Raw genomic sequence first — 27821 nt, forward strand, 5'->3', positions numbered from 1 at the left:
TAATCTTGATATTTGTGAAATCTATTGAAAGAGTTATTGACACATAATTTTAATAATTTGTGTGTATCAAAATTCTGATTTACTTTTTCTTTCTATCAAACTTTTCAGCAAGAATTCTCTCAGTATTTCTATCAGGTTTAACTGGGAATTTGCTGTAGAATAGGGCTGCTTTATCAAAACAACCAGAACGAATGTAACATAGCAGTAATGAGTTGCAAATTCTCAATTTTCCATCATTGTCCATGGTTTCATCGTAGTATTTACGATAGAAAGCCTCTCCAAGATCTGCCTTCTTTACGAGAGCCAATGCATAAATAATATTGTGAAGGTTTCTAGTGTTAATTCTCTGTTGTTGCTCCAATTCTTGAATGTACATCATGAGATTTTCAACTCTATCTAGGGCTGCAAAACTTTGAACGAAATATCTAATGAAAATGTAGTGATATTTTTCTTTGAATTTTCTAATATTGTTGTAAACTTCAATGACTTGCTCGTATTTTCTGGCATTGAAGAAATGGTGAACTAGTTTAGTATCGATGAATTCATTCGATTTCACACCAAAGTAATTCATTACTTTGAGGAGACTCTCGAATTTTTGTTCATCCTTAGTGTTGTGATAGGTTGAAAGCATGGTAACGATAGTTCTTTGATTAGGTATCACACCTATTGGGCTTTTGATTATTCCCTTCTTCTTTTCAGAATCAAATTCTTCCAATTTTTCTCCTAAAATATACTGGTTGAAATAATGTTCAACCTTGTCGTATTGACCTGCATTGAAGAAACACGAAAGGAGAGCATTTACCAATTCGGTATCAATAAATTTGTGTTGGGCATTATCAGATTGTTGAATAGCTTCTTGGAAAGTTGACTCTGCCTTTTCAATATCTCCAACTTTGAAATAGGCATCCAAGAGAAGAGAATAAGTGTAATTATTTGGTGCCATCTTTTGCCTCAAAAGTGAAACAACCTTCTCCACATTTCCAATACTTCTCTGTTTTGAATAGAGTAAAATCATGCAATTACAAATATGAATGTCAGGATACTTGATTTGTGAAAATATTTGTTCAGCCTTTTCAACATTTCCTTCATATGCATAAGCTTTTAATAATTCTGTCAAATTGAAAGAATCTGGATGTTGAATCTTTTCAAAAGTCTTTTCAACTTTAGAATAATTACATTTCTTTGTATAAAAACTCATAATAATATTATAAATATGATTGTCATATCTTTCCGATGGGAATAAACCCAAATAATGTTCAAATTCACTTTCCGACAAGTTATTAATACGAGATTTTTCCTTCAAAATCCTAGTAAATTCCTTTATCGACAGGGTTTCATCCTGTTGTTGTGCAGATGATCGATTCTTAAAACTTCCACCCTCCAGAGTATTATTAACATTTTTATAAAATCCTCTCATAGTGATGATATTATGATTGAAGATTGAATTTCCGAGCAATGAAAATACACTATTCTTTGATTTTACAGACGATAATTGTCTCTCAGATGAGAGAAGCAATCGTTTCACTTGTTGTTTCATTTTTTTGAATTGAATTTCACCATAATTGGTTGTTTGAAAAAGGAAAATTTGTTCAGTGGTTCTTAAGAGGATTACTTTGATAAATAATTAGAGTATTTCTCTTTTGCTTCTTTTATTATTTGATAAAATTAATATCAAATTTAATTTAATTTCCAATAATAATATTTTGTTGAAATAAAGAAAATTGGTTACCACTTTAATTTATGTTCTACCAGAGAGGCATTTCATTAAAGAAATTGGATAATACACACAAATCATCATACCTCCAACTCTTGATTAATTTGAAGGTAACACGATCTCAGAGTGAACATCTTCAACTCCTTCATACTACCTCCAGCAGCCGATGAAGAGAGAAGCATCATCTTCCGAATGCACTCATCATACAACACAGATAAATAATTTACAAAAAATAATTTAAAAAAAATAAAGCGTTTTATCTACCTCCATGATGAGACCAACAAACACTGGCGACAAGCCAAATCCTCCTCCACAACCACAAGGAACTCCCTATGTTGGAAGTAAAATTAGTTTAATTTCCAAGAGCGACATTCGTTATGAAGGTATTTTGTACAATGTTGATACTGTATCTAGTACCGTAGCTTTGAGAGATGGTATGTAAAATAATTTGATAACGACGTCATATTAACCCAACACTTGTATTTGTTATTGTATTAATGATATTTATATTGATCAAATATATATATTAATATTATATCATATGATTTTGTATTAAACAAATAATAGTTAAAATGTTTGGTACTGAAGGAAGAAGACAAGGAGACCAAATTCCACCTCTTGATAAGATCTATCCTTTCATCATCTTTAAAGGAAGTGATATTAAGGATCTTACTGTATGTGAACCTCCACAACAAACTCCTCCAGTTCAACCTCCAAGACCTCAACAAGGAGGAGAAACTGGTTCTCAACCACCTTCAATGGGAACTTTCCCACCTCAACCTGTTAATCAACCAGGCGGTAATATGCCAGGTATGATGCCACCAAATCCAGGAATGATGCCTCCAAATATGCCACCTTACATGAATCCATACTTTAATCCATATATGCCGTATGGAAATCCAATGGGATTCAATCCTGGTATGATGCCACCTAATGCTATGGTTAACATGCCACCTAAAAATCAACCTCCAGTTAATCAACCAACCCAACAACCTTCTCAACCAACAACTCAACAAAGACCAACTACAAATGGTCCAGTAGTAGGAGCTAAGTCAACACAAGTTTTAGAACAACCAAAAGTAACACCAACAATTGATACTGTTCAACAACAACCACAACAAGTAGTTGAAGAAGTTAAGCCAACCCCAATCACTCCAACAACCCCTGTTGTTTCAATCACAACAAGCACTGACAAAAAGCCAACAACACCAACCAGTGCTACTAACGGAAAGAAGGACAAGAAATTTTTCGATGACGAATTTGATATTCAAGCTAACCTTCAAAAGCTTGACAAGTCTGTAATTGCTAAAGAATTGGAAGAAAAGCAAATTCACAAAGGATACGATAGACAAATTGGATTCTTTGATACTATCAGTCGTGAAAGTGATGAAAAGAAAAACAGAAGAACAAAACAAGAAAGACAAGAACAACAAAGAGTTGATTTGGAAACTTTTGGTGAAACAGTGTCAAATGGTAATGGAATGCCAAGCGGTAGAGGAAGAGGAAGAGGAGGTTACCGAGGAGGATCTAGAGGATCGAGAGGAGGTAGAGGTGCTTCAAGCAGAGGAGGATATTCTCAAAGGTGAACTGATTAATCTTTTTGCAATAAATTATTTTTGAAGATCGACGATTAGAATAGTTGGAATTTAGTTGGAGGACTAAGAAGAATAGTTGATACGCGAAAATAAATTATTTTTAATGTAAAAGTAATCCTTTGGCAACTTCTTCACTAGCATGCTTACTATCCAAAACTTCAATCAATTTAACACCAAAGTGAATTGCAGTAAAAGGACCTAATATGTTTGGTATTATTGAGTTAATAAAGATGACACTTATTCATATTAGCTTACCTTGTGATGTTACAACATTCTTCTCCACAACAACCTTTTCATCCACAAATTCATGAGAGTTGGTAAGTTTATCTTTAAGTGAAGGATAACAAGTAACCTAATGTTTCACCGTAAATAAATTAAAATAAATTCACTCAACTGATCAAATAAGCTTACCTTAGAAATACCAGCCAAAATCTTATGTTTTGAGAAAACCAAAGCTGGACTAGCACAAATAGCAGCACAAATCTTATCAGAATGTCTCTGTTTAACCAATCTATGCAACAATAATTCATTGGCAGCAAATGTCTCTGCTCCTTTCATTCCTCCAGGTAAAACAATAGCATCAAACTCTTTATCAGCAACACTTTGATCAAAATGAACATCAGCTTCCAATTTGACATTTCTTGATCCGAGAACTTTGAGTGAATGATCATGTGAATCATTTGAAACTTTGGCTACTAATACATTGAATTTTGCTCTTCTAAGAACATCAATCACTGTGACTGATTCCATTCTATTATAATTTTGTTAAACAATTAAATAATTAGATTATTAAATTACATACTCTTCAGAACCATCAGCAATACAAAACAATACTTGAACCATTTTTTTTAATTATTGTTACATTAATCTTTCCAGTTTCATAAAAAGACATTATATTAATATGTTCATTGGAATTTCTATCCACAATTTGAATGTGTTTTCAGTCTCCTTAAGCTTCATCATCACCCGATAATTTAATAATTAATAAATGTGCGATGATGAAAAAATTGAATGTGTTACGACAAAAATAAAAAATTCGAATCAAACAATAAAAAATATAAGCAACGATGAGACTAGTGAGGTAGGTTTTTTCCATCATCATTATTAATTTTAATATGTGTATTTTCATAATGTTATCCTGTAATGATGATGAGTTGCGATGGAAAATTTAATGATCTTGTGGATTTTATATGCATTCTAACTTATCGGATCAATTTTGTATGATGAATAATTTAGATTTTTGATGAAACTAAGTGGTGAATCAGTAACTATAGAATTAAAGAATGGTACTGTGATTGCTGGAACTATTGTGGGTAAGTTTTTTGTTATTGGACCAATTCCGATAGATTAATAATTAATAGGAGTTGATATGAGTATGAATACACACTTGAAAGCTGTCAAGATGACACTGAAAGGAAAGAATCCATTACCACTTGAACATATGAGTGTTAGAGGAAGTAATATTCGTTATGTAATTCTGCCAGAAACCATAAATTTAGATAATCTTTTGCAAGACACAACAGTGCATCCAAAACCTAAGAAGAAGACTGCTGGTCAAGGACCAAAGAAAGGTGCCTTGTCAACTAGAGGTTCAGGACGAGGTGGACGTGGTGGAAGAGGAGGACGTATGCAAAAATAATCTAAATAACAAACACAATGTATATTTATTGAAATAATTATTCGAGGATTTCTTGTGGAAGGAAATGGATTTTATGAGATTTTGGAACAATTTTTTTCTTGAATTAACTTTGTAAAACATGGGCTTTTCACATCGATGGTTCAACGATACTATTGGTCAATTCTTTCGACTCTAAGGCATCTCATTTTGTAATCTAGTTCAATAGTTCAAATGGTTCAAAATCTCATACACAAAAGTTATTTTTACACTCAATTTCAACCAAATCAACAACTAGCTGCATGTTCAAGTGATTTGTCAACACCATCCTCAAACTTCTTGACCGTGTTGACCATTAATTTTACAACAAGCTTATTCATCAAATCTCGTTCTCAAATCTCTCTTAAAAAAATGATCAAAGTCAAACACCACAAAACCAATACCGAATTAATCTCCTACAAGTTTCTATTGGAAAATTATGTCAAGGCAATGGATAAGGAACTCTATGAGAAGGTGATCTTCTCCAATACTAATAATAATACTAGTAATAACAATAATCAAAATGATGAAAAGAATATCATTGATAACAATTCAACTAATGATCATTTGGATACATGTATCGGAATCATGTTGGGAATTGTATGTGGTGATTGTCTTGGATCTCCATGCGAATTTTATACTTTCAAGCAGATTAGAAGCATGTACTCGGATGATTTGTTTTATAATATGATAACTGTGGATGAGGAGAGGGAGGCTGGTGTTTATACAGATGATACTGAAATGGTAAGTTTAGAGAATGAATTAAATTGTTTCGAATATTGGAATGAAAATAGGCATTGGCTTTAACAAGTTGTATCATTCACAAAAGAGAAATTAATGCAGATTTATTTACCAAGTTCTATGTCAAGTGGTTTAGAGATATTGGGCCTAGAAGAGGATATGGACCTGCAGTTTCCGTGATTTTAAACAAACTCTATAAGAATGAAATGACTTTCAGAGAGTCAGCCACAAGTTTTTATAAGGATGGAAGTTATGCGAATGGTGCACTGATGAGGATAGCTCCATTGGCTGCCATTTTGTTGAATTCTGAGGAGGCATTCAATGATGAGTTGATCTATCAATTGGTTTATACTGCATCCATGACTACCCATGTAAATATTGAGGCTGTGGATGCTGCATTCCTTCAAGTGAGAGCAATTATTGAGCTCGTGAAAAAGTGGAAAGGAAAATTGGATGAATTCAAACCACAAGAATTTCTCGAATGGATTATTTCCACATCCAAGAGTAAGGCCATGAGAGAAAAATTGGCAATCTTACAGGATATTCTCTATGGGCCAAATGCTATACAAGATCCAGGAATGGACAATCTCAATGATCCTAAATCCATGACTCAAGAATACATTCAAAAAGTTGATCTATTACTGGAAAAAACAGTTGGAAATACTCAATTCGGATTTGGATTTCAAGTGAAAGCTGTGGATGCATTCTCAAATGTCTTGTTCATTTTCTTGCAATATTACAAGCATCCAGAGCAGGCAATTGTTAGAATGGCTACCATGGGAGGAGATGCTGATACCACATCAGCCATTTTGGGTGGGCTTATTGGAGCATTGCATGGAACCAATTGGATTCCACAAAGATGGTTCGACAAGCTTGAAAATGATGGTGATTATGGAAGGGATGCAATTATTAGAATGGCTATCAGGCTCTCTAAATTGACTTTCAAATCGGAATTGAGCACGAATGATGATAAGGAAAAGCATGTCACTCTTTCTTCTGAAGACGTCGGATTTGAAAAGTTTAAAGAAAGATTTGAATAAATTTTATTAAGGTTTAACTGTTTCTTTGAGATGTGGTTCAATAATTGAAGAATTATCATATAATTTGCCAATGGAAGCCAAATATTCAACTTGTTGCAAGATGAGAACTGATTCCGTGAGAGAAGGTCTTGTCTTGAACAATGCATTGATCTTCTTATTGAAATGCTTCAATGAAAGATCGAGTGATTTGTCCTTGAAGTGATTTCTTTGTTGACTAATTGCCCATAATACTGGTGGGAATGTTGATTCATTTCTTAGGAAGGTTTTAACCATGTAAGAAGTGAAATCTGCATCAATTTTGGAATAATATTCTTCAAATTTCTTACATGAATCAAGAAAATGTTCAGAATTTTCCATTTCATGCAAATCTTGCAAATCCAATAATAATTTCTCTTGAATATCTGGATCAAGAATCAAATCGAAAGATGTTCTATTTTCATGAATCCATCTACTGATAGTTTCTAACCAATTCAATGAGTTTCCAATAATATTTGCCTTTGGAAATCTCTTTCTAGTTGCTTGATACAGTCCATCTTCAAATTGCTCAATTCTCAAATTCAACTTGCTGACATTCTTCAAAGATGGACTCAATTTCTGAGTGAAATCCCAAACTTTTCCAAAGAATCGCTCATCTCTCTTTTCTCTTGACAATACGAAAAGAATAGGATAGGCATCCAAGTTTGGTTTCTTTACGAGAAGTGAAACTAATTGAGTTGTTCCAGTTGGGCAATCTTGATAATTAACATCTAAACACAAGTGATCGCAATCTGAAATTCCATTCAAGACGGCAACTTGTGCTGGACTGGAGTAGAATAAATTAAATTGAGGAGTGAATTCGAAAGTTCTTAAGAATTCTTCCTCGCTCACTGTTTTAGCGAGGGGTCCTTTGGTCAATTCGTCCAAGTTGAGTAGCTTGTCCATTTGCTTAATCTTATTTCGAGCAGATTCTACATGATTAGTTTTCACTTCAAAGCTTGGATTTCCTTTATGAAGTGGTGAAAGTTTCGAATTTAATACATTCACCACCTCATTAACATCCAAAGAATCGTCAGGATTCGAATAAAGCCAATCAAATACTTCTCTTCTCCTCTCTGGACACAATTTACCCACCTCTCCACTACCATAATACTTTGGTGGAGCATGTGAATGATCATGAGATTGCGTCCACTTGTTAAATTGAGGATAATAAACAAGTTTTGCCTGACAACCACTATCTCTTGATTTACAATCAAATTCCATAAGGTTGGTCAACTTGGGATTTTCTTTGTAAATGAATTCATTGTATTGGAGTGTTGTGGTTTTCTTGTTGGAATGATGTTGAATTTCTGATTGATTAATGACTTGATCGTTGTGTTGGATCAAATCGTGGTAGAATTGTTTTTCAGATTTGGAAATTTCTAAAGGTTTAGCATTCACTGATTGACTCATTTTTTTTTAATTGTGCATGTTTTTTGATATTATTTGGAATATTAACAATTTTAATATATTTGTAAATATACCTTAAAAGGAGAATCTTCTTAATTATTTAAAGAAACGTTTAATCTCAAAATTAAAATATTCTTGGAATAATTTCAACAACACCAAGCAAATTAGACAAAGAAATTAAAGTTCCATTGACTCTAAATTCGTATTGATTATCTCCTCTTTAAAAATTTTTCTAAAATTCAAAATAAAATCACTAATGAAAAACTTATACTTGTTCCTTCCCAATACGAATCAAAATAAATCATAATAATTCAAATTCATTTACTTTTTTGTTGATCCGATATGTTGTTGGATCAGTTTTTTTTGAATTGCATTGTTAAATAAAAACTCATTGTTTTCAAATCATGATTTGTTAATAATCTTAACGTTCTTCTACTTCAAATAAATATTGAACATGTTGTGTCTTCAACAAGGTCGGAATTGGTCTTCCGAAGATTTGAGACACGTTTTTGATTCTCTCTCAAAAGATTAAGCAACATTCAACATACAATTCCTTTAAGGATCCCAAGTCAACTTGATTTACTGTAAATAATCGAGAGGGCTAAAAATATTTTCAGATATGAAAATTGTTCTTCATCATTCTTTCCTTCGAATAAAATTCAAACAAATCCAGCATATTCACATGAAAACAATGAAACTCAATCTCAACTTTCAACTCTACTAACAGATTGGAGCTAATGAAAAATCTGGCTAGTTTAGCTTCTCAAGTGGAAGTTCCACTCAATCTCAACACGGAAGATTTTCCTAATCCACTCAACGGTTTGTCCAAATTAACGTTCTATTAATAAAACATCAAGCACAAAAAAATGACCAAAGTTGATACTGTGGCCTCTGTTCGTCCAGAAAATGATCAGCCAGTCACCACTTCAGCAAAAAAGAAGGAAAAGAAGAGAAAGCCCTACGTGAAGAGAGCATGTCTTTCTTGCCACTCTGCGCACGTAGCATGTGAGGCTGAGAGACCTTGTAAGAGATGGTAAGTATATGAATACAATGTTTTTTTTAATATTCATGTGGTAAATTGTTATTAACATTGTATGACAATTTGAAATATAGTAAAAAGAAGGGAATTGCTTGTGTGGATTATATTCCTTCCAAGAAGAAGTCATCATCAAAGGAGGAAGATGATGAACAAACCGATGTGAGTGATAATGAAAATCCTCTTGTTGTACAACAGCAAGAACAAGAACACACCTCTCCAAGAAAGAAGAAGAGAAGATCCCCTACTAGTGGCGAGCCATCGTGTGTTATTAGGATTTCTGCTCCATCTTCAATGGATGAACAAACATCCTCTTCCAACAAGCAACAACAAGAACAATCGGAAGCCTTGAATAATTCTTCGAGTGCTCTCGTCAAGTCAGCCCTCACATCATCATCCTCAGCTGATATTAAGAAGAGAAAGACTTCAAAGAGAAGGAAGGATTCTTCATCGATTAAATCACCACCAGTACTACCATCCATAAAGATTGAAGATGTTCCTCTTGAAGAGGATTCAATGCATACATCATCCCCAACAATAACTTCTGCCGACCCAGTTAGTTTTGATCCTATAACCAATAATTTACCAATCTCGTCTCAAACAATACCACAACCTAATATGATTAATGCTAGTATGGTTAACCCTGACATTGCAGCTTCTGACAACAAGTCTCAAATGTCAATGTATCAACCATATTTCTGGAATCAAAATCCAATGATGCAACAATGGTTTGCTATGCAAATGGCACAATACCAAGCACACAATCAACATCTTCAACAACAAACAGGACAACCTCAACAAAATATGGTCTATCCACCATTCTTCATGATGCCAGTAATGCCTCAACAACAAGCCCACACATTCCCAGTACAAACACCTACCTCTCCAATGCAAACAGATGTTGCAATGTCACCATCAACTGCTTTTCCAACTATTGAGCAATCATATAATCCTGCATATGCACTTTCGTATAGTGTACCAAAACCAATCACCATGTTGGAAAATACTGATGATGGATTTTCATTCTTTGACAATTCAGCAAACACCTATCCTGATAATGGAAATGCATTGATTGAAGAATTAGATGTAAACAATAATGGACTTGTGGAAGAACATTCTAATGATGGATATAATAATGAAGAAAAACCAACACAAACTGTAACCACTCCTCCACCAAACAATAATACTACTGATAATCTGGCATTCTTTGAAGATGATGATTACTTTGGTACTAGTGCTGCAGATTCTTATCCTAACTTTCCAGATTACACTTCCTCTCCACAGCCAACATTCCAAGAACCTCAAGAAAAGAAAAAACCAATTGTTGCCCCTCAAAAAGCAACAGATGATGATATTATAGATCTGATTACATCTGAGGCTTCTCTATTGACTGAAAAATCTAAAGAACAACAAAACAATCAAATCAACAGTCCAAACACAACACTGTCAAATATTGATTCTAGTGGTACTAATGGCTCATCAGACATTGACCTCACTGTGAATGACATTAATTATGTAATCAGTCAAGCTCCAGATAATATGATTTCAAAGCAAACTATTGGAGAACTCATCAAGAGAATATGGCAAACCCAAGAAAATCAAACAAAGGAAATTAACGAACTCAAACAATTGGTTAGTGAACTCAAGAGGATGATCATTTCATAAACTTTGCACCTAAGATTTCAAAAGATAATAAACCATTAAACTTTTTTGAATAACAATAACTGAATGAAAATATATGTACATCCGCCAAACTCTATTCTTCAAATTGAACAATAAAGCAATATGAAATTGAATCAATTTCAATCTCGAACTTGACAAAATTCACAAATAAAAATAAAAATTAATTTCAAATACAAAAAAAAAATGACGAAAAAGAAACCACAAAAAAAGTCATCACAATCCAACAATAATTCATCAGTGCCGTCGGGATCTAACAATGCAGGAAAACAATCCCTCACCGAGCACGAAATACAAATGGTTTTATTGGAGGAACAAGAAATTGATCAATTATTTTCTACCATGTCCCTGAAAAGAAAACCAATTGCAAAGGATGGAGCTTGTCTTTTTAGAGCCTTTTCTGATTTGTATTATGGAACACAAATTTATCATGATAGAGTTAGAAAATCATGTATTGAATATATGAAAGAACACGAAAGTTTTTTTAAAGATTTTATATTTGAAATGGATTTTAATTCTTATATTAAATTCATGTCAAAAGCTACATCATGGGGAAGTCAATTGGAATTGGAAGCTTTGGCTTCATTGTACAAGGTCAATATTACAGTATATGGTGTAAATGGAATCTTGACTGAACATAGAGGAGATCCAACTCTTGAAGCACAAGATGTGAAAAATCAATGGAGTTCTGATACTTCAATTTCTGATCTGATAAGACAAAAGAAACTGGAAAAGGTTGAACCAAAGAAGAGAAAGGAAATTAGATTAGCGTATTTGTATGGAAGTCACTACGACTCTGTTTATCCAGCAAATGAATTTATGAATACTATCATTGTTCAAGATATTATTTATGATACCTTTATGGACCCATTTAAAAATGATTTATTTCAAAAGAAGGTTGGAACCTACAAGAATGTGGAATATGATGCTTGGTTAGATGAACTTGAAAAGATGGAAAAGAAATCTCTTCAAAAAGTTAAGGAATTATTATTTCAGAATGAGAAGAGTTATGATTTGGATGATCCAAGGGAATTCCCACAACTTGCAAAACAAAGTTCAAACTCAATTTCACCACCAGTTGCTTCATCCTCATCAACAGATTCTGCAACACCACAAGATGGTTCTGCTGAAAATGCAGATTCATCCGTTACAGTAGAAGAAAAACCAGTCAATGCTTGGTTGACTCAAGAGAAACCAAACTGGGCTTCAGTAGCTATAACCAAACCAGTTGAAACTCAACCGGAAGCACAACCTGAAACTCAAACTAATGGTACCACTCCAACAATTAATGCCTCAACAAATAATAATAATAATGGAACTACCAAGTCAGTAATATCTCAATCCCACTCATTAACAGTCAAAATGGAAACCAGTACTACTCAGGAATCCTCCAACAACAAGAAAAAAGCTAAAGGAAATCACAAATCAAAGAAACCAAAGAACACCGAAATATCAAGTAATCAACAAGTTAAACCTAATACTAAGGATGATGTATCATTAACAAATGATGAAGTGAAACAGTCACCTCCAGTTGTGAATATTAATAACCAAAATAATTCATCTCAACAACAATCAGTGACAATTTCCCAACAACCACCATTAGTTTCTCAATTTTCTCCTCTTACTGGTTATCCTCAACAACCATTCTCTCCACCCCAATTTATGGGGCAACCTGGAGTCTTTCCTAATCAACCTCCTTTCCTTGTCATGATGCCTCCCCCAGGCACTTATCCAATGCCTCAACAAAATCCAAATAATGGAATGATTTTAATTCCAACTAATTTGGTTCCGCCAAATTTTGTTCCTCATTATCCAATGATGCCACCAATGCAACATCATGCAAATCAAATTGTTCCTCCACCACAGCAGCCTGTTGTTGTTCAGAATCATCAACCAGTTATTCCTCAAGTTGTTACTGAACCACCTAAACCGGTCTCTGCCTGGTCCATGCCATTACAATCCAATCCAACTTCCAATTTGACTGTTTCTTCTGTTGTAAATTCACAACCAGTCTCTACTTCCACCTCAAGTAGTACTACACCAGCTCAATCAACAACAAGTAAATCAGAACCATCAACTACACAGTCAGGCAATAAGAAGAATACAAGAAAGAAAAAGTAAATCAAAATTATTATTGAAAAAATTGATAAATTTTAACAAATTGATAAATGAAAAGCTGAATAGGGCATCTTCAAAAGAATTAGAGATAGCCCAAAGATTGTCTTGATTATTTACAAATAACTGAAATGCAAATTAAAATTCTCAATAGTAATCTATTTACAAATTATCTACAACTTGTCTCGATTGATAAAAACCATCTTTTGGATGATTTCTATGCCACTTTTTATGATTGGTATCAGTGGATCGATGATACCATTGATCATTCGTCCTTCGCCTTATAATAGATTCCTGTTTCTTTGCTTCAATAAACTCTAACTTTTCCCATCCTTTTGCTGTGTTGTACTTTTCGAAAGTTACCGAAACACCTCGATCACTTTCTTTTGATCGGAATTTGTTTGTACTATACTTTGTGGAGGCTTCAGAAGTTTTAGGCACTCGAGGTGTTTGTGCCTTGACTTTGCCACTTCTTGCCAACGAACCATACATACGCATTTCAGTTAAATTAATTTGATCAGATTTTTTTCTTGTTGTTTTTCAAATCTTAAAGTTAATTTTGGAATTTATTTTTCTCTCAAATTCAAAATAGATTCAAGCTTGACTTTGAACTTGAGAGAAAAATCCAATTCAATACCAGAATATTATAAAACTCTTTTTCAAATATTCTTGATTATAAAGCCAGAGTTGCGAAACTCACCTTAATATCGTAATAAGTTAAGAAGAAGAAAAAATGTCTCTTCCTGCCCATAATTTTCTCTACAGGGATAATCCGATAGAGACAATGAAGAGGAATGTTGAGCAGTTTTTCAGGGGAGGACCACCAAGAGGGCTACAACAGGCTCCACCTCCACTCTTTGTTAGGAATGTTTTGCCAACATCGAGAACACCTGTGTTTGCTAATCAACCTCCTTCTCCTTCTTTGCTGACTCAAATGAATGAACAACAAACGAGTAGTGAGGAAGGAATTGATGAAAGGAGAGATAAGACCATTCTAATGAGTAGACCCCGAGAGTATGAAGACATCAATCAAGATACCATTAAGGACACAGCCTTAGACTTTGAACATCAACAACAATTAAAAGAAAAATCCGATGTAAATAATAATAGAGAAAATAATATTGATGATAACCAGGAGAATAGTAATAATAGTAATAATATTAACGCAAATACTTTGGGAGAATTATTTTCAAATAGTGTACTATCATCTTACAAATGGTTAAAATTTGATGGTGATAAGGCTTGTGTTTATTCCGATCAAAACCTCACAACTATTGTGGAGACTTATGAAGTATCAAAGAGGTTGGGGAAAGGATCAGGAGGAAGTGTCTTTTTGTGTACAAAACAATCGGATAAGACTGCAATAGCATTGAAGAAAGTCCATGTTGATGATAAATACTTGTTGGAGATGGCAGTAAAGGAGTATTCACTTCTTGTAAAGCTGAATGAGGAAGGAAAAGGAAATGATAATAGAATTACACCAGTATTTGAACTGTTCATTGATATTGATTCACGGAATGAAACTTACATTATGTATTTTACAATGCCAGTGTATCATACAGATTTAGAGAAATATATGAAACAAGCGAGGAAGGATAGTACGATTAATCAAAATATTGTTTTGTCAGTAATGACGCAAGTCTCAAAGGCCTTGTCTTACATTCACAGGAATAATATTTGCCATCGTGATATCAAGCCAGCAAACATTTTGGTGGAAGATGTGAAACCTGAATCAATCACTTGCGTTTTGGCTGATTTTGGATTGAGTAAGGAAATTGAGGAATCATCAAGACATTCAAATGTGGGAACTTTGAGTTTTTTTGCTCCAGAAATTCTAACAGAAGAAAGTTATGGGCTGAGAGTGGATGTTTTCGGACTAGGAGTTGTCTTGTTCCAATTGATAACTGGAGACTATTCCAAGAAGATAGCTTGGGAACTTGTCCAAAAACCAGAAAATCTTGTGGAGCAATTAATTCAACAACAAATGAAGAATGCCCTCCCAACATTGGAAGATGATATCATTCAAATTATTCTTCAAATGTTGAAGAAATCACCTCGTCAACGAATTCACTCAACAGAGATTTATCACTTTTGTTTGATGAAGAAAACCAAATCCAAAAAGTTGCAACAATTAGAGCACAGACTTTCAAATCAGCCTAAACCAATACCTCCACTTAGAACCTCCACTTTACCGCCCAATAGACCACCTTCAAGAAGTATTCCAGAATCAACATTACACCAAACTCCAGAAATCAAATTACATGAAGTCCCTGTGGTTTCCTCGTCAAATGATTTACCATCCATTGATAGTTCAGTAAAAGTAAGATCAAAATCTTTCAGCCAAAGGCAAGATGTAGCGCTGCATGTTATAACAGAAACTTTGGCAGGCTCTTTCAGAAGACTATTCACAAAAACAGATGAAAACTCATTTACCTCTTTAGAGAGTGCTCTAGCTTTCTGCAGATCACAAGCACAAGATGTTACTTTTACCATATTACTTCATCCAGGAGTGCATAAAATCAAGCAGGTTTTTCACATTGATAGATCAAACATAATATTTGAAGGTATTGAAAAGAATGATGAGGAGGCAATTGTTCAAGGAGAGAAAATAATTATTACTGCCAATGTTCTCTTTAGAAAAATTAATTTTGTAGGAAAGAAGATAATCAAGGGTAGTTTAATGACCAATCCTATAATTATTCAATGTCTGAATTGTGAACCAAAAATCTTGAACTGTAGAATTAAGGGAAAGGTGTCAATACATTCTAAAGTTCCAAATCTCTGCCCTCACATTGAAGGAACAGAAATATTTGGTAACAGTGATAAATTAAAAACAGATCCTCACGAGAGACTTGGGAAAGAAGCATTGTACATTGAAAACTGCTTGCCAATTGTGACAAAGAATAGAATCCACGATAATGGTAAGTAATTTCTTTGACAAAACATTTTTTACATGAAACAGAAAGTGCAGGAGTGGGGTTGAAGAATTGTGGAGGAATATTCTCAAATAATCATGTGTATAATAACTTTATTTCAGAAGTACCGGCTGTAATTTTATCGAATGGATGTACAACAAGATTAGTTTCCAACATGTTTTATGACAATATTGCATGTATGTCTATTTCCAATTCTGACTGCTGTTGTGAAAACAATGAGCTAAGATCGAGTAGAATTGGAATCAATGCCATTAATTCTTCTGTAATACTAGAAAATAATGAAATTGTAGGAATGAATGATTGGGCCATGACTTTGAAGAAGTGTTCTAATTTTGTAAGTTCTCTTTGAGAATATAGCTAATCCACAGATTAGAAAATCACCAATAACAAGTTACACAATAACAGGATAGGATTGTTTATGGACGAAATTAATGGAGAAGGGTTAGTGTCAGGAAATAGGTTTAGCTCTTGTAATTCAAAACAATTTTCATCCATTTCGATAACTCACCTTTCAAAGATAACAAGTGTTTCTCTACAAGAAAATATGTAAGTGTAATTCAATTTAATGAAATATTTAATGAAATATGAGTCTAGATTTTTCCAAAACATTGGTGGGGCAATTAATATTTCTGGAAAGGAAGACCTCTCAGAGAATTACATGATCAAGTTGAATATTTCAAAGAATCAAATTTTCAATAATTCAATGTATGGAATAAGGGTTCTTAATGCCATGGGAATTTTCATTTTGGACAATAATATCTTTTCTAATATGGACTCTGGTATAATATTGGATTCACATCATGCTGTCACTGTTGAATACAACATTATTAAGGATCATGTTCAATCCCCAGCAATCAGTAAGTTGAAATTACATCTCTCTAATAACTTTGTTCTTTAGGTATTTTGAGAAATTCTAATCATTTAATTGTAAATAATTCACTTTCAGGAAATGCAAAATACGATTTATTCATCAAAGAACCATTATCAGAGGAATTCCCCATGGTTATCAAAGACAACAAGCTATCTAATTCTGAAATAAGAAAGTCCATTCATTACGAAGGAAAAGATGAACAATTTTCAGAAAATGAATAAAAAAACAACAATTAATTTGTTTAAATTCCTGAAGATAAATCTGAATCACTACTATATGTTCTCATTTCTTCCAACTGAGCAACATTTTGAGAGGCAACAGTCTTGAATCCAATTTCGTCTTTCATATCTTCATCAGTAAGGAGGCACCGTTGAGATTTATCCTTCTTTGAGTAGCTAGTCATACCATTCAGTAAATCTCGTCCTTTAACACCATTTGTGATAACAGCCACAGAGATACCAACAAATACAATACAAGCTGCTCCAATTATAATAATGTACCAATAATTCTGTAAGAACCATATGAACCCTCTTCCGTAACTGTATTTCGTTTCGACATTAATCGTCAAGAGAGATGAATTCTCCTGATTTAAATTCACACTAACAAAAACATAAGAATCAGAGGTTGTAATGTAAACGATATGAGTGTCTTGGCTATCAGTTTCGTTCAAAACTTGAATATTCATAGCCTTTTGTCGTAATGTTCTAAGTGAAGGATCTTTAATAAATTCAAAATAACCAGACCTGGTAACTATCATAAAATTGCATTTGACAGTTGCACAATTAGCTGATATTCTCAAGTTATCCAACATATTTTCCTCCGTAATATTAAAAGGTATCGGAATGAGAGATGAAGCCGGTATTGTGTTATTAAATGAAAATAAAAGCTTCTTTCCATTACTAGTTGAATTTTGTTGAGGTGAAACATCATTAAGGTTTGCCAAATCCAATGCTTCTGTAACACTATTTCCTAATACTAATACAGCTATTATACATGCTATCAATAATCCTAGATTTGATGAAACCCTAGAGTTTTGAATGTGACGGAAAATTATGCATTTTCCTAGCATTGTTTTGTTCAGTTTTTTTTGGGATGCGTTGTTAGTGCCCTTAATATACAGGATCGGATCTCTTATTAGCTTCATTCAACAACAACGGCTACCAATCTTTTGATTCGCTCATTTATAGTAGTTAAGGGAATTGTAATATTGGGTTGATTAAAATATATTCACAAATAATTTATTTGAATTGGACTTTGTTTCCTTCGAATTCGATAAGCAATTCTTCAATAGTCTTGACACCTTGTTCCTTATCGCTATCTCTAATTCTAATGTTAACACTGTCACTTTCCATTTCCTTAGGACCAACAACCAAAATATAGTTGTATTGAGACAATTGAGCATTTCTGATCTTCTTGTCAATTCTATTGCTGCTCAAATCAACATCAACGTAGTACTTGGCTTCATGGAGCCTCTTTTGAACCTTTTCAGCATATTCGTTGCACTTGTTGGAAACTGGAACAACGATAGCTTGTCTTGGTGAGAGCCAGAAAGGCCACTTACCACCAAAGTGTTCAGTAGCAATAGCCAAGAATCTTTCCAATGAACCAAAGATGGCTCTGTGGACAATAACTGGTCTAGATTCAGTCTTATCTTCAGCAGCATAAGTCAAATCGAAACGAATTGGCAATTGGAAATCCAATTGAACAGTAGCACATTGATGTTCTCTCTTCAAAGCATCAGAAATGAGAATATCAATCTTTGGACCGTAGAAGGCACCATCACCTTCATTCTTTTGCCAAGAATGACCGAATTCATTCAAAGCAGCTTCCAATTGACCTTCAGCTTCATCCCATTGACTAATTTCACCGAGATACTTTTCTGGTCTAGTAGAAAGGAAAAGTCTGAATCCGAAACCAAAGATCTTGTAAATGTCTTGCATCATACGCAAAGCACCCATAATTTCACTCTTAATTTGATCTGGACGACAGAAAATGTGAGCATCATCTTGTTGGAATTTTCTTAAACGAGTCATACCAGTCAAAGCACCCTTCAATTCATTACGATGCAAAACACCAAAATCAGCAAAACGAATTGGCAATTCTCTGTATGATCTAGTTCTATGTTTGAACATGAGACAATGGCTAGGACAGTTCATTGGCTTCAAGCTGTGTTGAGCCTTATCAATTTCCAAAACAAACATATTTTCAGCATACTTATCCCAGTGACCAGAAGTCTTCCATAAATCACTGTGGAAAACATTTGGAGTTTGAACTTCAGAGTAACCACGATGCCAATATTCATTTCTCATCAATGATTGAATGCTATTGAACAAACGTTGACCGTGAGGTAAGAAGAAAACCATACCAGGAGCATATGGATGGAAGAACCACAATTCTTGATCCTTACCAATGATACGATGGTCACGTTTCTTAGCTTCTTCCATCAAAGTTTGCCATTCCTTCATGAGTTTCTTGTCTGGGAAAGACATAGCATAGACACGTTGCAAAGTTTCCTTGCTAGCATCAGCTCTCCAGTAAGATGATGAGTTCTTAGTGACTTCAAAAGTGGTAACTTTACCAGTATTCAACAAGTGAGGACCCTTGCAAGGATCGATCAATCTACCACAACGATAAACACTACAATAGTCTCCTTCCTTGACCTTTTCAGACAAGATTTCAACCTTGAACTTGTTATCAGCGAACAATTCAAGAGCTTCAGCCTTGGTGATGAGCAATCTTTCGAAAGGTTGCTTTTCATTGATAATCTTGGTGACAGCATCCTTGACTTTTGGATAATCAGTTTCGGAGACAGAACTATTCATGATGAAATTTGTTGTTGTTAATTATATTGATGTTATATTTCATAGAGTGTCATGTTGTTAATATTCAGTAGTTGTTATTATTATAATAATAATAGAGGAAGAATTAGTGTAGATAATAATAATTAGTATCATCATCATACAATAAAAACTTACTTATCACCCATGTAGGCTTCATAGTAGAAACCACCATCTTCCAATGGAGGTCCCTTACAGAGGAAGCATTTGAAAACATCTTCCATAGCTTCACCCATAACGTGAGAAGAACTGTGCCAGAAAACTTCCTTGGCTTCTGGGTGGTCAAACTTTAACAATTCCAAAGTACAATCACCTTCAAGAGCTCTACCCATATCCCACAATGCACCATTGACTTTAGCAACGACACAATTAGCAGCAAGACCAGCAGAGATGGACATGGCAATATCGTGTGGAGTGGTTTCGTAAGCCTTACCAGGTCTAGTACTATTATCTGGGAGAGTAATAGTGATTTCCTTTCCAAGGACATCACCTAATTCTTGTCTTCTTCTTTCCTTGAATTCTTCAAAGAGTTTATTTCTCTTAGCATAGTATTCATCAATCTTTTCAAAACTGACGCTCATTTTTTTTTAAATAATCAAATTTAATATTTTAAAATTATCTTGTTTTTTTGCAATACCCAATTGAAATCGATAAAGTATTTATAGGTTTGAGAATCTGGATTTCTGGTCGAAGATATTGTTATCTGCACTGTATTTGATGAATTTGAAAGAAAACGGTGCAAATTCATAAGTGAATTTGAAACAAGAGTTAATTTGAAGGAGGTTCATATTCAGATTTATATTTAGGAGTGCAGCAATAATATTGCATTTGAATACGGTTCAACTTTATGAATGAACCAGTAACTTGTTGACCATGTTACAAGAGTAGCTACTCATTTGAATTTATCAAATACACAATATCTTTGTATAAAATTAATGCAAATAGAAGATTGAAATAAATTAGATTTATTAATGTACAATATTAAGCTCTCTTATTTGGCTTAATTTTCATATTCTTGAAATATTCACAAACTTGACCTGGGATTTCCTTCAAGGTTTCTCTTGCCAAGAGTTGATAATTTTGAGAATTATATTTACGGAATGGAACAAATTGAACAATGTCACGAGAGGCAATTTGTGAACCACTTGAAAGTCTTCTGTCATCTCCATCAAGAGTTTCCATCGAATCGAAATTGGCAGCACCAACACCAACAATGACAATTGAAAGAGGATAGTTTGAGGCCTTGACAATTTCTCTGATAGTATCATTCATATCGGTAATAGCACCATCTGTAATGATGAGCAAGATGAGATACTTTTGATTTTGTTGGCTTTGTTCCATTGAAGCTTGTGAAGCATAGGCAATAGCAGTTTGAATGGTTGGTGAGAAATGGGTAGGTCCATATAATTCTATATTGTTTCAAATGTTTGAAAATTGGGGAAAGATAAATAATGGTTAAATATTTTCTGACTAATATAATTCATGAATACTTACCACAATTGTTCAAAGCTTGACGATAATCACGTAAAATACCATCAACACCTTGACTATTTGGATTATTTGGATTACCATTCAATGCAAAACAGTGTGAAATAATGTTACCTGGTAATTTTGCTCCAAAACCATAAGATGGGAATAGTTTGTCTGAATCATAGTATGAGAGAATGTCACCAATAGATCTAATAGCCATTTCATATTCATTCATTTTACCACCAAAATGCAATGAGCTTGGGTCGTTAGGATTACCGTTTGAAGCAGTAAAGTCAACAGCTACTAACAAGGAAACTTCCAATCCACCTCCTAAATAATCCAAGAATGAATATTCCTCTTCTGGTAAGACACTTCTAATTCCTCTAACCTGAATTTTACCAGTATTCTTTGGTGCCTTCTTTTTCTTGTGATAGGAACCATCATCAATTAATGCAATAGATTGTCTATCTCTGTTAACTTGTTCCAATTGAGCAAGAGTTGTTTCAACACTTCCAATCTGTTTTGTGATCATAAGCTTTAGATGATTCTTTTAACTTCAACTTACAAAGTCTGGATCAGAATTCTTGTCCCAATCAAAGACTTGAATTCTAATTGGTAAATTGGCATCACCATTGCACAATTTTTGCATTGGAATTGAAAATCCTTTCCATACAGGATTTAAATTATTCATAATTGTCTCGGATTTGTAAATATCAACAAATTCATTTCCGACCTTTTTAGCCAAAATGAAATATCTAATATCCATCATCCACATTATTTCTCATTACTATTAATTTATGGAATACTTACGGATCACTGATAATAATTATTGATTATTAAATTTACAATCAATATTATACAAACCTCTTTCCGAAAAAGTCCTTCTTTGCAAGATCTTTACCATCCAATTCCAAAGTATAAATTGGATCTCTAACCTTAGATTTTTGTTCACTTCTGATGGTAATACTTCCCAAGTCTTTGCTTGTGTCACCATTTAGAGCTGTTAATTTTCTAGTAATGGCTCCGTTCACACCACAAACAATGTCAGACAATTTAACTTCACAACAACCCAAGAAATCATCATCGGCCAATGAAGCAGTTTCATTATCAATATCATAAACCAAAAACTTGAGTGGTTGAATTTCTTCAAACTTGTACGAAACAATAAAAGTTTTAACAAACTTTGGGTTGACTGATCATACTATGTTAAATAATAAATGCATCAAAAAAACCTACGATTATCTTTTTGAACTTCTGTTCTACCCAAATCACTCCAGAAAACCTCACCACTCTGTTGTCTCTCTCCCATTCTCACAAGACATGTCGGATCCGACTTGGACAATAAATCTTTATTCTTCAAATGTGTACATGAAATGTACAATTCAACCTTGGATTCCAATTGATTACTAATTGACAAACCAGCCATTTGTTGTTGCAAACCTCCAGTGCTGTACATTTTTCTATATTGTATAAATAGATGATTCAAAAGATGTCGATTATTTTTTTTTGGTTTTTAAATTCGCCATCACAATGATGCTCAAGTCCATCATCTTTTGGGTGATGAAAAGATTAAGTTCCTACGGTCATCATGAGGGAGCGACCTTACTATTGATCGATATTACAACATTTCTTCAAGTTACTTTCCAAAAGGATGGCAAATTAATATCAAATTGTAATGGTTTTAAACAGTACAGATAGAGCTTTGTTTTTGTGTGGCTTTTGAAAAACGTTCTGGCGCCTTTTTTAGATTTGAGGCTAAATGGAAAAAAATGCTCAACAAGGGTTTGAAGGCAACCTCGCGATCATCTGTGATGGTTAATCAAATATTTGGCAAATTGATTCGGAGACAGAATAATGGTGTTGTTGTTGGTGGAGGACGAGTTGGAAATATTTTGCAAAAGCAGCAGCTGGATCATGTATGGATGGGAGGAGTGAATAGTAAACAGGATTATCATTGGAGCAATAGAGTTTTGATGGAGGAAAATAGTGATGAAGCATTGGGTAGGAAGGAATTGCCACTTTCTCATTTGAGAGTTTTGGATTTATCTAGAGTATTGGCTGGTCCATATTGTACACAATTGTTGGCTGTATGTAATTATCTTTCTCATATTTACAATTTGATGTGTAAATAATAGGATTTGGGAGCAACTGTTATTAAAATTGAACCACCAAAGGTCGGTGATGACACTCGTTCTTGGGGTGAGTTTTGAAATTTATTCGAAATTATATGAATTATTAATAATAGGACCACCTTTCATGAAGATTGAAAATGGAAAAATGGAAGAAAATCAAAGTGGATATTTTCAATGTGCAAATAGAAACAAAAAATCACTCACAATTAATTTAAAATCAAAGAATGGACAAATGATTTTACACAAGCTTGGTATGTGTTTGAATTTTTGGCTTATCTGACATGTCAATTATTTAGTGAAGAATAGCGACATTTTAATTGAGAATTTTAAAGTTGGATCTCTTGAAAAATTTGGATTGGATTACAAAACTGCCAAATCAATTAATCCTGATTTGATTTACTGTTCTATCACAGGTTATGGACAAGATAGCTCTAAAGCACATCTGCCAGGTTATGATTATGTAATGCAAGCTTTGAGTGGTGTAATGTCAATAACTGGAGATGTGTCAACACCACCGTTTAAGGTCGGTGTAGCTATTACAGATGTAATGACAGGCATGTATGCAGCTGTCGGTATTTTATCAAAAGTTATTGAAAAACAAAAGAATGGTGGTAAATCTAATAGTGATAAGGATTGGATTGACCTTTCACTTTTGGACTGTAATTTGGCTTATTTGGTAAATCAAGCCACAAATTATCTGCAAACAGGAAATTCTCCAAAGAGAATTGGTAATAAGCATCCAAATATTGCACCATACGACCTGATAAAATGTATTAATGGAGATATTGTCGTTGCAGTTGGAAATGATGCCCAATTTTTGAGATTTATTTCAGTTATTTCTAAGGATCAACCATTTAAAGATTTGGACAAGTTCACAACAAATCAACAAAGAGTTGCCAATAGAACACAACTTATTCAACAAATTGAAGAAATCACATCCCAACAATTTACAAAAGAGGAATTAATTAGAGAATTGAGCAAGTTTGAAGTTCCATGTGGTGCTGTCAACACAATTGGAGAGGCATTAAATGACCCACAAGTTTCTGAAAGAAATATGGTTTGGAGTTTTGACAATGAGATTAATGACAAACCTGTAAAAACAATTGGAAATCCACTCAAATTTATTAATGAAAAGCATGAAGAATTGAACCTTAGACAATTTGCTAAACGCCCTCCAATCTTATCTGAACATACCAATGAAATTTTAAGTGAAATGATTGGTGCCACGAGTGAGGAAATAGATAATTGGAGAAAGGAAGGAACTATCTAAGATATTTCTACAATAAATAACTGTTAAATTTTAATTATTGATTTTGAGGAGTTGGAGGAAGGACAAGATCATCCAATCTGAACATGAACTGAGATGGTATTCCGTTCTGTACTGCTGTATTATTATTACTAGACATTCTGCTCCAGTTACGAATTTGTTGCACTCTTTCAATTTGAGCTCTTCTATTAAGTTCCACTAACTCTGCTTGATGACTATCCTCTTGAATATCATCAGCTTCGTTACAAAACAATACATCATGATCTGATACACCAACTACAGATGGAAGCCCTTTCAGGAATTTTTCAATATGTTCCTCCAATCCGTCAGCATCTCTTCTATCCTTTTCATGAATCTTATTAAACCTTTGGCAGGTATCTGATTTAGTTGTATCTCCCAGAGTGAACATTTCCAATAAATCAGAGTGTCTCAAATATCTGTATTGGTTTGATGCAATGACAGCAGTTCTTGAGACTGTTGTTTTGCTTACTTGTCTATTTGTATTAATAATGGAGTAATTAATACAATCGTACAAAAATACTAACCTTTTGTAAATGTATTCCTCAATTGTGGATGAGCAAATAAGACGATAGACGATAACATTTTGTCTCTGGCCAATTCTATAAGCTCTGTCTATTGCTTGCTCATCAATGCTTGGGTTGAAATTTGGTTCCACGATAATAACCCTACTTGCTGCTGTCAAATTGAGGCCAACTCCTCCAGCTTGTTGCAAAGTTTCATAGTTGCATGAGTTCCATAATCAAATATTCAAAAAATAATTGCTTACCTTGTGAAGACAGAAGGAAACACTTGATATTCTTTTTTTGATTAAAACTGTCTACAAGACTTAATCGTTCTTGGTATTTTGTTACACTGCCATCAATTCTATTATATTTGATATTCATACTCTTAAGAATGACGCCAATAATATCCAACATTCTTGTATATTGAGAAAATATTAGAACCTTGTGTCCATCATCAATACTCTTCTCTACGAGCTGCTTTATCATTTGGGCTTTGGTACTTTTGGCCAAAATGTTTTCTATAGGCTCCTCTCTAATTCTTTTCTTGATCATTTCTTCTTGGGCTTGTCTTAATTTTCTTTGTAGAGCTCGCTGTCTCTTTTCATCTAAATCACTCATATCAAGAGTCATGGATGGCAATGCAGCCTCACTTAATAAATTATCTTCACTGTCATCAATGAAATCTTCTTCTGACTTTTCCTCATTTTCATCTTGTTCCATCATTTCATTTTTAAGTTCCTCTTTCTTTTGTTTCAGTAATTCATCATAACCTGTGCACAACAAGGTATGATCACAAATCTGTTTCAAAATAATAATACCGACAAGAGGATTCAAAGTTCTGTTCAAAACTTGTTTGACTTGATCACTTAAAAGATAATCCTTGTACCAATTAATTTGGTCCTCAGTAAGACTACACCAAACCACCAAATCATTCTTCTGGCCAATTTTGGCTGTAGTCGATTGATCCTCATTCTTGTACAATTGATTATCGATTGATAATACTGATTGTTTGGTTCGCATCATCATGTAGGGTTTGATTGTTTCTCGAAGGGAATCTGCTGCGTTATTTCCCATTAATTTTTCGAAAGGTGTAGCATCTCTTTTTGTAGAGTGGTTGATAGGAATTGTGTACGATTCATTGAATTCTCTTTCAGAACCTAGCAATGTTTCTCCAAATATCCAAGAATAAAGAGCATAAAGCTCTGCAAGCCGATTCATTATCGGAGTGCCAGTAAGAGCAAATCTAGAGTGTGATGGTAATGTTTGCAGAGCCATAGAACATTTGGCATCTCTATTCTTAATTTTGTGAGCCTCATCTAATACAATTGAATCCAGTAGTAAATCATCAGAGAACTGTTCCTTTAAAAAGTCCACATGATTTGAAATGGTTTGATATGTTGAGATCATTACAGCTCCTCCATTATTTGCGTATCTATTGAACTGATTGACTAGACTCATCCTCTTCTTATTTCCTGATTTGTTACCTCCAACTTGGTGAAAGACTACAATACCCTGTAGACAATTATCTGTCCAAGCTAACAATTCTCTCTGCCAATTACCAATGACAGAATTAGGGCAAATAATTAAAACTCTAGAGGCTTTTTCAGAGAGGAAGAGCCCGTGGATAAGTGCAGATATTTGAATAGTTTTTCCTAATCCCATTTCGTCAGAAAGTATACCACCACGAAATCTTGTATCTAAGTGTCTTTCTGCCAACCATTTCAAACCAATTTGTTGATGATGGTATAGTTTTTCAAAGATTGTGGCTGATGTCACAAATGATACAATATCGTCATCTACTGGAAGCACATAATGATCATTGACTACATCATATGACCATCCATTTTCAGAGCTCTTTAATTGATCTGCACTGACAGGGACACGTTTCTTCTTTTTTGTCTTTTTTGACTTGAATTCTACCTCACTCAACTCTGAATCAGAGTCAATTACCTCTTGATCATCCGACTCCTCATTCAATACTATTTCCTCTTCTACCAATCCTTCCAAATATTCATCATCGTCATCTTCTGATAACTCTTGTTCGTATTCTTCCTCTTCTTCTGGTTCTTTCTTAGTGGTTTTACCAGTTGTTTTCGCCTCTTCCTCTTCCTCTTCTGAGAGCTCATATTCCTCCTCTTCTTCTGACTCTTCTTTCTTTTGTTTTTTATATCTTGGTGCATATTCTTCTTCGTCTGATGAGATAATGATTGAATCTGAAAGAAATGAATTGTTAGGCTCTTTTTTTTTGGGTTGTGGGATTTTCACTTCGTTATCATCACTTTCACTCAAATCTCCTTTAGGATTTGAAACTTTTTGTGTGAAAAGGTTTCGGTTCTTTCTTCTCATTGGTACATTGTTAACAATAGTTTCATTACTTGGAGTAGGGTTTGGTTTTAAAGGTGCCACAACTGAATTATTACGAGACTGCCTTGTTGGATATTTCTTAACTCTCTCATCCTCTTCATCATCTGATGATTCACTATCTTTCCCACTACTAGATTGGGAATAGTTAATAACAATTTTTGTACCAACCAATGAAATGTCAGATTCTTCTTCTGAGGACTCCTCTGAGGAGGATGATAGTTCATTTTCTCTCACCGATGACCAAGCCACTCTCCTTGTCCTAGTAGTTGATTTTGAATTTAGGCTCTTGTTGTGGAATGAGGTTTTTTCTTTTATCGGATCTTGTATTTTTGTACTAGTGTTAGATAAATATGATGACGATCGTGTTATTCTCCTCTTTAATTCCATTTGTGGGTGTGATGTTTTATTGTTCGTTGGCAT

The 27821-nt window shown here is 34.0% G+C and overlaps 14 protein-coding genes across 14 annotated transcripts; 6 read left to right on the forward strand and 8 right to left on the reverse strand.

The window, feature by feature from the left end:
• Positions 1-79: 79 nt before the first annotated feature.
• NAEGRDRAFT_49098 (uncharacterized protein) lies at positions 80-1417 on the reverse strand (the record flags this gene model as incomplete). Its single annotated transcript, XM_002677149.1, has 1 exon — positions 80-1417. The coding sequence occupies one exon, from the start codon at positions 1415-1417 to the stop codon at positions 80-82; it is 1338 nt and encodes a 445-aa protein (XP_002677195.1).
• Positions 1418-1985: 568 nt separating this feature from the next.
• NAEGRDRAFT_79755 (uncharacterized protein) lies at positions 1986-3300 on the forward strand (the record flags this gene model as incomplete). Its single annotated transcript, XM_002677052.1, has 2 exons — positions 1986-2148; positions 2282-3300. The coding sequence occupies 2 exons, from the start codon at positions 1986-1988 to the stop codon at positions 3298-3300; spliced, it is 1182 nt and encodes a 393-aa protein (XP_002677098.1).
• A 109-nt stretch (positions 3301-3409) lies between these two features.
• NAEGRDRAFT_67604 (uncharacterized protein) lies at positions 3410-4152 on the reverse strand (the record flags this gene model as incomplete). The annotated part of the gene is made up of 4 exons (XM_002677150.1): positions 3410-3507; positions 3565-3661; positions 3721-4060; positions 4112-4152. The coding sequence occupies 4 exons, from the start codon at positions 4150-4152 to the stop codon at positions 3410-3412; spliced, it is 576 nt and encodes a 191-aa protein (XP_002677196.1).
• Positions 4153-4543: 391 nt separating this feature from the next.
• NAEGRDRAFT_33608 (uncharacterized protein) lies at positions 4544-4948 on the forward strand (the record flags this gene model as incomplete). The annotated part of the gene is made up of 2 exons (XM_002677053.1): positions 4544-4622; positions 4671-4948. Coding segments are annotated over 2 exons (357 nt in total), but the record flags the coding sequence as incomplete, so codon positions are not given.
• Positions 4949-7448: 2500 nt separating this feature from the next.
• On the reverse strand, positions 7449-8172 carry NAEGRDRAFT_67606 (uncharacterized protein; the record flags this gene model as incomplete). The annotated part of the gene is made up of 2 exons (XM_002677151.1): positions 7449-7490; positions 7537-8172. 2 exons carry the CDS (start codon positions 8170-8172, stop codon positions 7449-7451), a joined length of 678 nt encoding a protein of 225 aa, XP_002677197.1.
• An 863-nt stretch (positions 8173-9035) lies between these two features.
• On the forward strand, positions 9036-10916 carry NAEGRDRAFT_79756 (uncharacterized protein; the record flags this gene model as incomplete). Its single annotated transcript, XM_002677054.1, has 2 exons — positions 9036-9202; positions 9283-10916. 2 exons carry the CDS (start codon positions 9036-9038, stop codon positions 10868-10870), a joined length of 1755 nt encoding a protein of 584 aa, XP_002677100.1. The 3' UTR covers positions 10871-10916.
• Positions 10917-11071: 155 nt separating this feature from the next.
• On the forward strand, positions 11072-13006 carry NAEGRDRAFT_67608 (uncharacterized protein; the record flags this gene model as incomplete). The annotated part of the gene is made up of 1 exon (XM_002677055.1): positions 11072-13006. The coding sequence occupies one exon, from the start codon at positions 11072-11074 to the stop codon at positions 13004-13006; it is 1935 nt and encodes a 644-aa protein (XP_002677101.1).
• A 156-nt stretch (positions 13007-13162) lies between these two features.
• On the reverse strand, positions 13163-13498 carry NAEGRDRAFT_67609 (uncharacterized protein; the record flags this gene model as incomplete). The annotated part of the gene is made up of 1 exon (XM_002677152.1): positions 13163-13498. The coding sequence occupies one exon, from the start codon at positions 13496-13498 to the stop codon at positions 13163-13165; it is 336 nt and encodes a 111-aa protein (XP_002677198.1).
• Positions 13499-14576: 1078 nt separating this feature from the next.
• Positions 14577-14906, forward strand: NAEGRDRAFT_33589 (uncharacterized protein; the record flags this gene model as incomplete). The annotated part of the gene is made up of 1 exon (XM_002677056.1): positions 14577-14906. A coding segment is annotated over one exon (330 nt), but the record flags the coding sequence as incomplete, so codon positions are not given.
• A 2142-nt stretch (positions 14907-17048) lies between these two features.
• On the reverse strand, positions 17049-17876 carry NAEGRDRAFT_67611 (uncharacterized protein; the record flags this gene model as incomplete). Its single annotated transcript, XM_002677153.1, has 1 exon — positions 17049-17876. One exon carries the CDS (start codon positions 17874-17876, stop codon positions 17049-17051), a length of 828 nt encoding a protein of 275 aa, XP_002677199.1.
• Positions 17877-18021: 145 nt separating this feature from the next.
• Positions 18022-20264, reverse strand: NAEGRDRAFT_39159 (threonyl-tRNA synthetase). Its single transcript, XM_002677154.1, has 2 exons — positions 19783-20264; positions 18022-19621 (listed from the first exon to the last, which is right to left on the reverse strand). The coding sequence occupies exons 1-2, from the start codon at positions 20223-20225 to the stop codon at positions 18046-18048; spliced, it is 2019 nt and encodes a 672-aa protein (XP_002677200.1). The 5' UTR covers positions 20226-20264; the 3' UTR covers positions 18022-18045.
• A 331-nt stretch (positions 20265-20595) lies between these two features.
• Positions 20596-22617, reverse strand: NAEGRDRAFT_39162 (copine). Its single transcript, XM_002677155.1, has 6 exons — positions 22351-22617; positions 21979-22306; positions 21925-21930; positions 21680-21869; positions 21139-21631; positions 20596-21053 (listed from the first exon to the last, which is right to left on the reverse strand). Exons 1-6 carry the CDS (start codon positions 22568-22570, stop codon positions 20626-20628), a joined length of 1665 nt encoding a protein of 554 aa, XP_002677201.1. The 5' UTR covers positions 22571-22617; the 3' UTR covers positions 20596-20625.
• A 470-nt stretch (positions 22618-23087) lies between these two features.
• Positions 23088-24516, forward strand: NAEGRDRAFT_33626 (uncharacterized protein; the record flags this gene model as incomplete). The annotated part of the gene is made up of 4 exons (XM_002677057.1): positions 23088-23201; positions 23250-23313; positions 23360-23497; positions 23543-24516. The coding sequence occupies 4 exons, from the start codon at positions 23088-23090 to the stop codon at positions 24514-24516; spliced, it is 1290 nt and encodes a 429-aa protein (XP_002677103.1).
• Positions 24517-24550: 34 nt separating this feature from the next.
• NAEGRDRAFT_49105 (uncharacterized protein) lies at positions 24551-27821 on the reverse strand (the record flags this gene model as incomplete). Its single annotated transcript, XM_002677156.1, has 2 exons — positions 24551-25236; positions 25301-27821. The coding sequence occupies 2 exons, from the start codon at positions 27819-27821 to the stop codon at positions 24551-24553; spliced, it is 3207 nt and encodes a 1068-aa protein (XP_002677202.1).

This window comes from Naegleria gruberi (genome assembly GCF_000004985.1).
Source record: "Naegleria gruberi genomic scaffold NAEGRscaffold_24, whole genome shotgun sequence".
In the NCBI taxonomy this organism is placed as follows: Eukaryota; Heterolobosea; class Eutetramitea; order Acrasida; family Naegleriidae; genus Naegleria; species Naegleria gruberi.

What these genes read in the sequence shown, in the direction of transcription:
- NAEGRDRAFT_39162 (XM_002677155.1), bottom strand. Translation starts at nt 22,570, where the DNA reads ATGTACAGCACTGGAGGTTTGCAACAACAAATGGCTGGTTTGTCAATT. An exon ending in AGAATTCTGATCCAGACTTT is followed by an intron (nt 21,632 to 21,679) that starts GTAAGTTGAAGT and finishes ATCACAAAACAG; the next exon opens with ATTGGAAGTGTTGAAACAAC. An exon ending in TCAAGCTTTGAACAATTGTG is followed by an intron (nt 21,054 to 21,138) that starts GTAAGTATTCAT and finishes GAAACAATATAG; the next exon opens with AATTATATGGACCTACCCAT.
- NAEGRDRAFT_39159 (XM_002677154.1), bottom strand. Translation starts at nt 20,225, where the DNA reads ATGAGCGTCAGTTTTGAAAAGATTGATGAATACTATGCTAAGAGAAAT. An exon ending in GAAGCCTACATGGGTGATAA is followed by an intron (nt 19,622 to 19,782) that starts GTAAGTTTTTAT and finishes CATCATGAATAG; the next exon opens with TTCTGTCTCCGAAACTGATT.